Source organism: Octodon degus, unplaced genomic scaffold (genome assembly GCF_000260255.1).
Source record: "Octodon degus isolate 3935 unplaced genomic scaffold, OctDeg1.0 scaffold00144, whole genome shotgun sequence".
In the NCBI taxonomy this organism is placed as follows: Eukaryota; Metazoa; Chordata; class Mammalia; order Rodentia; family Octodontidae; genus Octodon; species Octodon degus.
In genome coordinates, this window is record NW_004524720.1 from 7,147,904 (window position 1) to 7,156,365 (window position 8,462).

The window sequence follows — 8,462 nt, forward strand, 5'->3', positions numbered from 1 at the left end:
CTCCCCTTCAAAAAAAAAAAAAAAAACCTGCTAAAACAGCGGGAAACACTAAGGGGGGAGAAAATTTGATTGTGATGGTTATGGATTGTTTTTTTTCCAACAAGTTTCCCTGTAGCTGTTATCAAAACATGCAAATGAGTTTTTTCCAACGGGATCTTAAACAAATCTGGAGGAGTTAATGCCAAAGCAAAATAATCAGCTCGTTTGAAGTTACTGTGGGTTTCAGTTTGTCTTTTCTCCCTGATACTATTGCAGGGGAATGTAATTAGTCCTTCACTTTAAAAATCCAAGGGTTCTCTCTACTCTCCCCTTCCTCTTCCTTTCTCCTCTCCCTCCCTTCTCTCTCTCTCTCTCTCTCTCTCTCTCTCTCTCTCTCTCTCTCTCTCTCTCTGATGTTGGCAAAGGGGTTTTCTTAATCAGAGTTTTTTTTTGGTCTGAGGGAAAGGAGGAAGAAGGAGATTGCAATGGAGAAAGGGGGTCTGTAAAACGTCAGGCGCGGCACAAAGGCTTTGCCACGTAATTACAGGCTCCTATTAAGTGGAGATCTGCCCTCCCAGGGGTCTCCAATTTTCTTGTATTCCCTACAAAGTCTCCTCTGCATGCCAGTTTGTGCCTTTTGAAGTGCCAGAGAGCTTCTTGATCCAACTGAGGAGGAAAAAGGAGCTCAGCGAGAAGAGGGGGAGAGCGAGAAGGGAAAGGGGGGAACACACCACCACCCTCCTCTGGATTCTTGGAGCCCTACATTTTTTTACTTTTTACTTTTTTTTTTCTTTTCTTTTTTTTTAAACTTTTTTTTTTCGCCTTACGAAAAGTAAAGTGAGAATCCTGCTCTCTAATACATCTGCAAGACATCACCCTCTCCTGAAACTTTAGTCACTCCTGAGAATCCACGGGAGTGCAGAGAGGGGGGAACACGTTTTCTTGAAGATGTTTTAAAGCTGGAACAAGCCTCCTTCTGTTGATGCTTGAACTCTTGCCGGGGAATAACTCTCTTAAAAAAAAAAAACATTTTTTAAAAACCCACTTTGATTCTTCTCTCCCACCCCTTCTTCTCTCTTCTGTTTGCCTAACTCCCCCGCCCTGCTGGCCTCCCCTTTTCCCCTCTCCCCCTTATTCTTACGTTTAGGGTGCGCGTGGTGCGGATGCGTTTTGAGAATTGATTTTTCTTTTTCTCCTGACCTAAACAGGGTAACTTTTTAAGTTTACTTTTTGGTGTGGATTATCTCTGTTTGGACCGCGCCGGACTTGGCTTCAGGAAAGCAACCAAGGCTGCGGAAGGCTACGGGTGCAGAGCTCTCTGCTCTGCAAAAGGGGTCCCCGCCCTTTCCCCCACTTTCTCTCTCTCTCTCTCTCTCTCTCTCTCTCTCTCTCACTTGCGCGCTCTCTCTCTCTCTCTCTCTCTCTCTCTCTCTCTCTCTCTCTCTCCACTCCCCCTCTCTCTTCCCTACTCGCCTCCTCTCCCCCCTCACCCCCACAGCCTTTGGTGTTGATTCGAGCGGGAAGAGGGGGGTGGGTGGGATCGAGGGGGGACCATGACCTCCAGCTACGGGCACGTTCTGGAGCGGCAGCCGGCGCTGGGCGGCCGCTTGGACAGCCCGGGCAACCTCGACACCCTGCAGGCGAAAAAGAACTTCTCCGTCAGTCACCTGCTAGACCTGGAGGAGGCCGGGGACATGGTGGCAGCACAGGCTGACGAGAGCGTGGGCGAGGCGGGCAGGAGCCTGCTGGAGTCCCCGGGTCTGACCAGCGGCAGCGACACCCCGCAGCAGGACAGTGAGTGTCTGGGATCCGGGCGCAGGGCCGGGTAGAGGGCGGCAGCAGGAGGAGCTCGGAGTTGCTGCGGGAGCTGCAGCAAGCGCCCGAGAAGTGGTTGTCGCTGTTAGGGAAAAGGGGTGATAAAGAAGGGCTCCGAGGTGGCGCGGGAGAGGCCCCTGAGGCCTGGCGCTCTAGGTGCAGCTGTCTTGGCTGCTTCCGTGTTTCGGCGAGGGTAGTTGGCTGGCTAGGCATCCAAGGGCTGGGACAGTTACTGTCCGGGCGCGATCCGGACAGCTAGCGGGTCACAGAAGTGAAGCAGAGTCCGCGGGACTGGGGCGGCAGAAGGTGCGACTGAGGGATGGGGGCGCGGCTCTGCGAAGCGCTTTTGCCGACCTCAGGGCCAGCGCCCTGTTCCCCAAGCTGCTCGGTGTCCCCTGCTGCCGCCTCCACCTGCAAAGGGATTTAAGGTTGAGTGTAAAGCCCTGCTGACCAGCGCGCACTCCGGAGAAGCAACAGGAATGTCTCTTAGAGATGACATCCGCGATCCCAAAACGCTGAATCCCGCACCGGGCACAGAAGCGAGGGAATTGCGGGCTTCAGAACTGAGGCCAGTGTCACATTTCAGGCGCTATCTGTTGGCCCTGAGACCTGCATTAAAGTCCAAATACAAGCTTCCTTCCCTAGGGTGATCGACTGATCCGTCACATGAAGATCTCGCACCATCATTAACTTTGCCTTTAATATATGACTTCGAGTGTATCCGAAGGTCCCTAAAATGTAACTGTTTTGTCTGATCCACGGATAGTCCCTTCGCTTCTCAAGGTTGCAAAATCTGAGTTGGGCTGGAAGTTATGAAATAATTGCTTTATGTGCCATTAGTGCTATTTTGTGAAATTTAGGAACTTTGGGAACCCACCAAAATTCTATGATTTTCACAAAACATTATTCATGTCAGACTTTAAAAAAACAGCCACAAAAAGAAAACTGGGCTCAGGAAACGCTGGAAATGAACTGGGTGCCTTGGTGGGGCCCCACTGGATCTAATAGTAGAGAGGCCAGAGCTCTTGCCTCTTATTCTCATTCTTCAGCTCAGCTTTGGTGAGGGACTGAATGATTTTAGCCAGAGGCGGTCTGGATATTATGCCCACTTAGTCTTTCAGAGGGTGAGGTGGATGCTGAGGAAGTCTGACCTGGCTTCTCAGTCAAGAAAGGCAGCAAATTTTGAGGAATGAAGGGTCAGTGTCCCCCAACGACTTCAGAAGGGTTGGTTCAGAGGCAGAAGCATTCTCTTTAGGGTTTGGTGCGTTGGAAGCGCATGCTCTATGGTTCAGCAGGATTTGTAAAGTGTTTGTGAGGCACTGTTCACTCTAACACAGTGCAATGCAAAATACTATTCTTTTTGAATACTTTAGTAAGGAAAATGTAAAACATACAAAATAATATTTGGAACCCAGGTTTATCTGCTTTACAATTCTGACATTCCCATCTTGCCATGCCTAATTAGTAATCACAATATTTATATCTGTTTGGAGAACTGAAGCCCGACTTCCAGTGGAAAATGGGACTGTGAAAAAACTGCTGTGTAGACCAGGATGGGGAAGAGAAATTAGATAGTTCTCCTCTGTCCCAAAAGAAGGGCAGAGGACAGGAAAGCAGGACCAAGGCCAGGCACCCTCAGCAAGCCCAGGGTCCTCACAGGCCACAGGAAGTGCTGAACACTTCAGGGAAGGACCAGTTGCTTTGCTTCTTCCAATGGATATGAGAAGAGAGCTCTTGACTTGTCAAGGACATGTAGCAGGGGATCTTCTGACACATGGGTGGGCCTGTTGCTGAGGCATCTGCTGAGGCATTGCTAAGGCTTGTGAGAAGAGGCTCAGGGTTGGGGACAAATTTGGGGATGGTGTTCCAGGAAAAAGAGGCCCAGACTCTGGGAAACTGCTTCTCTTATACTGGAGCTCATCTCCCATTTGCCAGGAGTAGAAAGGCCTGGTAGGAAGAGCTCACCTAAAGGAGACTGAAGCTGTAAAGGCCAATTAGAGAGGAGGCAGGCACACCACAGAACAGAGTCAATAAATTTACAGATTCAGGGGAAATACTAAACAAGGTGATGCACCTAGGAATGCAAGCTTTGCTTTCCAGAGGGATGGCCATGGGTTACTCTAACAAATAGTCTGTCACTTTTATAAGCAATGTTTTCTTAACTTCCTTCCCCTTCTCCTCAAAGAGAACTGGAAGAGAATGAGATGCCTGGAGATAGTAAGTGGCCTGAGGACCTTGTTCTGAGTTTTTGGGCTCCCACTAGGAGTTTTGAGGGAAGTTTTGTTATGAGCTACTTGGAAGTCTAGATTGGTGGGCTCCAGAGTACAGGCCTCCAGCCCGCAGTGGACTGCAGAGGCTCACACTGGGAAGCAGGGGAGAGGGAAGAGGCAAGAGGCAGAGAAGTACTGGAGCATCGGTGCTGGCCATAAGGACTGAGACAGAAGAGTTAGAGGAGGAGTGAAGCAAGGGACTGAAAGCTGCACATGGAAAACTGAGGCAACACTGCAAAATAGGAAAAGATTATCTGAGGGATGGTGGGCGATGAAAAGTTGCCTTTGCCTTTTCCAGCCACTCAGAATATCCATGTTCTGTATAAGTTTTGTGTTGGAGGAAATTGGGAAAACAGGTTCTACTACCTGTTTCACTACCTTCATTGCTACGTTTTTCATTTTGCAACATTTTAAGTTTCAATATTCTGAGTGTAGCAAAAAGGAGCTAAGCAATGTGGAAAGTAAGGACTTCTTTCTCTGGCTTTCCTACCTCCATCATTGATCCAGTCTCGCTCGATTTATTGATATCCTGTGTATTTTTCTTTATATAGATGAATTTCTTTCCTCCTTTGCTGATTCTCCCAACCTAGTACATTTATCAAATTTAAGGATTCTTTAACTCTGTTAATGATCCCAAGACAAAATGGAAATGTGTGTGAATAGGGGTGATGGCAGGACAGGGGCAGCCAGGGAGAGAAAAGAGGAACAGGTCAGACACATGAACAAGCATAATTCTAGGAGGACAGTACATTTCAATGTTATTTCTTAATCTCAACCTCTGTAAACAAAACAAAACTCTTTCCTTCCACGTTCCCAACCTCTAAATTAGTGAAACCAGATTGTCCTAATAAGCCCTTTTGTTGGAAACACATGTAGTCATTAAAAGGTAGACGAAAAGTCAATTAGACACGCGTGCACACACAGGCACTCTCCCCAGCTGTGCCAAGGGGGCACCGGGCAGAAGCAGGATGTGAACATAGAAGAAATGGGGACCTGGAAATCGATTTGTCATCAAATGAGAGGAGCAAATGCAGCCAGTGTAGCCGGTGCAGCCCACCGGCCACACACTTTCGGGCCCATCTCCGGACTCCTCTTCGTTACTGTGACAAATACCCAGGAAAATGGGATCGTTTTCTGGGGCGCTACCCAGAGGACATTTGCACCCAAGTCTTATCAAGCCCTCAGCGCTTGTAACAATTATGCGGCCTGAGGTGTCTCTCGCACCGTTGCCCGGAGACTCATGCAAGCTTTTAAATTTGAATTCGAGCTTCAGATAGCTGAATTCATCCGAGGAATTAATGAAGCATATCATTTTAAGGATAACTGAAATTTTTTCACCTCAGACGGGTGGAGGTATAACCCAGAATCAGGGAAATTCCATGAGTCCCCAAAGCCGAATGTGAAAATGGTGGTGAATTCTGTTTATTTTGCAATCACAGAACAGGGGGGTGAGTGGCATCCTTTTAAAATTTTGGAAAATGACCAGTCCGATGACCCCCGCTGGATCCGGGCAAAGGACAATTTCAACTCTGAAGTATTAGGGAGGCACTTTCGAAGTCTGGGCTCCCGGCTGCTCAAGCGTCCTTCCTGGGGCTCCAAGTCTCCAGCTCTAGACCTCGGGGGTTCACTGCCCCTGCTGTTCACCTCGCGGGTGAAGCCCTTTCGAACTCACAGCGTCTGGACGTCGCGTACACACACTTCTTGGCTTAGGGACCTCACCCGGTGCCTCAGGTCAGCCTTGCTGCACCAGGCGGCAGCGAGGGTCACGGGGTCCCTGGAGTTCCTTTGTCTTCCCAGGGGCGTCGTTTTAAATTTTACAGCACCAGTGAATAAATCAACTCTAAACCAACAAAATGTCACCCCCCTCACTCCCTTTGCTAAAAGAAGCCCTTCAGATGCAGAGAGGACTGCTTTTCTCTCTACTCTTCCTACACTGATTTGCTGGGACGGGAGGGAGTTTCAAATATAGGTTAATAGTGTTTGCCCCTCAGACTCATTTCCACTAAGTGACAGCTGTAGATTTTCAACTATGAGGGTCCTGAGACCAATTTGAATTTTTAAACTTTAAAGAACCTTGGAGCTCTTTTACAGTTCTATCCTCTGCCTACAAGCTTGCTTCATTGGCCGGCCACTCCCAAAGCAAACCCTCTGGAGAACCCCTCTCGTTGGCAGAAACACGAGGGCCCCGTGTACCATGTTTTGGCAAAAGTCTGTACCCATGGTGCATCTTATTTTATGTTTTTATCTTAAGAAGAGATAGAACCAGCAGAAGCTCTATGAATAACAGTGCCTTGAAATCTAGACTCTTTGTAGAGAAGGAGATAAGGCTTGATTTATGTGTGCTGTTATTGTTATTATTGCAGAAGACAGGAGACTGTAAAATGCAGAGGCTGAGCATTCTTTAGCCAAGTCTTTGTAAGTTTAATCAGTAGGGCTAGCAGAGGTAAAGATAGACATTTACAACACATAAACAAAAATTGGATGAGGGGTCCATATGGCCATTTTGTGTTCACACATTTAGCTGTGGATGTACTGTGTGATTGTTGGCCAACTCTGTATTTCACTCTGATGCAGTGATATTGCTTGGGTACTCTAACTCTCTTCTGTACAAGATAAAGAGGATTCATGTGTCAATGGTGGTGCTGTTATGTATCCATAAGAATTTTATCACTGAAAAAGCAAAAACTATTTTGTGCAGGCTAACAGCACTTCACTGAGACTTCGCACTCCAAAACAGTAATAAAAATATCAACAGTGCATCCCAGTCTCCTTTTCTCTAATTGCTGTTTCTTATGAATCTAGGATATGCAGAAATACAAAGCAGAGAAAACTGAGGAGTCAGCGGCATTTCTGAGTTAGCAGGTTTATTGTGGAACTTGTTGAATGCCGCATCGCAACTATGACTTAAGTACTTGTAATTTTTGGTTTAAATTGTCTGTGTCTAGTGTGGCAGCCTTGCGGTAGTAGTCATATGATGATGAGTAACTGATTTTTGGTTTAAGATGTTAAAGAAGGTTATTGTATTTCTTTGCCCCTGAGATCATTTTTCTTAAAATGAGAAAAATGTGAAGCTGATTACAAGGGTGACAGCCACCTTAATACAGGCGAGAGAATTATGGCATAAATGGTGCTTATTGAGGAAATTTTATGAAAGAAAGCAAACAGCATGTCAGGTCAACAAATCAATCATATAAACAAGTGGTATTTCAGAAAAGTCTGAGGACCAGATCACAGTCCTTCAGGAATAAAGTCTCAACTATGATCAGAAAACATTTTTGGGGAACTAGATGCTCTGGCCCCTTTGCTGCACTGCATAATGTGGAAGCTCTAATTCTCAAGAAGTTTGGGTCTTATTTTTAAGCTTATTTATAAATAGCAGGTAATCTTAGCTTTAGATGAAAAATACATTTGGAATATATGTGCTAAGTTGAATCTTCAAGATCCCAGTTAAGAGAAAGAGCAAGGGTAGGTCCTGTGCCTATTTTGTTCGCTTTCATGGTGTTATTTAAAAGTAATTGGATGTTTTCTTAATAAAAAAGCTAGGAGGAGACCAATACACCAGATTCAGATGCAGAAATTGAGCTCACCCTGAGGCCTGAATAGCATGCTGGTCTCACCTTTTTGGAGGGAAGTAGACATGGAACAAGTAGAAGACGAATTAATTCAATGAAGATGTTTACCTTACCCAGAGCCCACGGTATTTTGGGTTTCAGTGGTCTGGGTCTCTGTTCTTACACAGGTGCAAACTCTTACCTCAGCCCCTGCTTAAACTTGCATTTTTGGAGGAGGCGGTCGTGAAGCAGCAGGGTGGACCTTTTGGCTGCCGCGCTGCTCCTGCCTTCTCCCGCCGAAAGGGGGCACATCCTCCTGGGCCAGGATGGAAAACCTGCCTTCAAAACCCCCAACTCTGGCGGGAGACAGGCTGGAAGATTTCTTACATAAAGTGGCAAAACGTGGGAGCTACAATAGTGTTAATAGCATAAAGAGAAGACATGCACGGGGTTGTGCACACGCATGCCATACACATGGAACAGCTGTAGATTTTGGCTGTCCTGTAAGGAGATGGTCAGGATTCCTGGCTGAACAGGAGAGTTAGGAGGAGGATGGGCTTGGGGCAGGCCAGCTGGAGTCTGTTGGCACCAGAATTGGTGCCTAGGCTTCATAAGGAAAGAGGATTTGACCCTAAGGGGGCACGGTGGATTTTTGTGTATTTGAACTCCTGGTATTTGAGGAAACAATAGGAGGGCTCAGATTTGATAGATAGAGACCTGGCCCTTGTTAGAAGTTGCTGCAAAATGACCCCAGAAGCCTCTGGAATCTTCAGATAGGGCAGACAGTCTGGCCTCTTTCTGTCTTTTTGTTTTGTTTTTTAAGATTCTTTTTGTTTTGTTTTGTTTT

At 46.8% G+C, this 8,462-nt stretch overlaps 1 protein-coding gene across 2 annotated transcripts in view; it reads left to right on the plus strand.

Moving 5' to 3' along the window:
• Nucleotides 1–824: 824 nt before the first annotated feature.
• Prrx1 (paired related homeobox 1) overlaps nucleotides 825–8,462 on the plus strand; it is a 70,791-nt gene continuing 63,153 nt past the window's right edge. The window contains exon 1 of one of the 2 annotated variants that reach the window (XM_004641862.3): nucleotides 825–1,773. In XM_004641862.3, the coding sequence (XP_004641919.1) occupies nucleotides 1,533–1,773 (241 nt within the window). In that variant the 5' untranslated portion in view covers nucleotides 825–1,532. The remainder of the gene's footprint in view (nucleotides 1,774–8,462) is intronic. The other variant, XM_004641861.2, reaches the window with a different exon arrangement.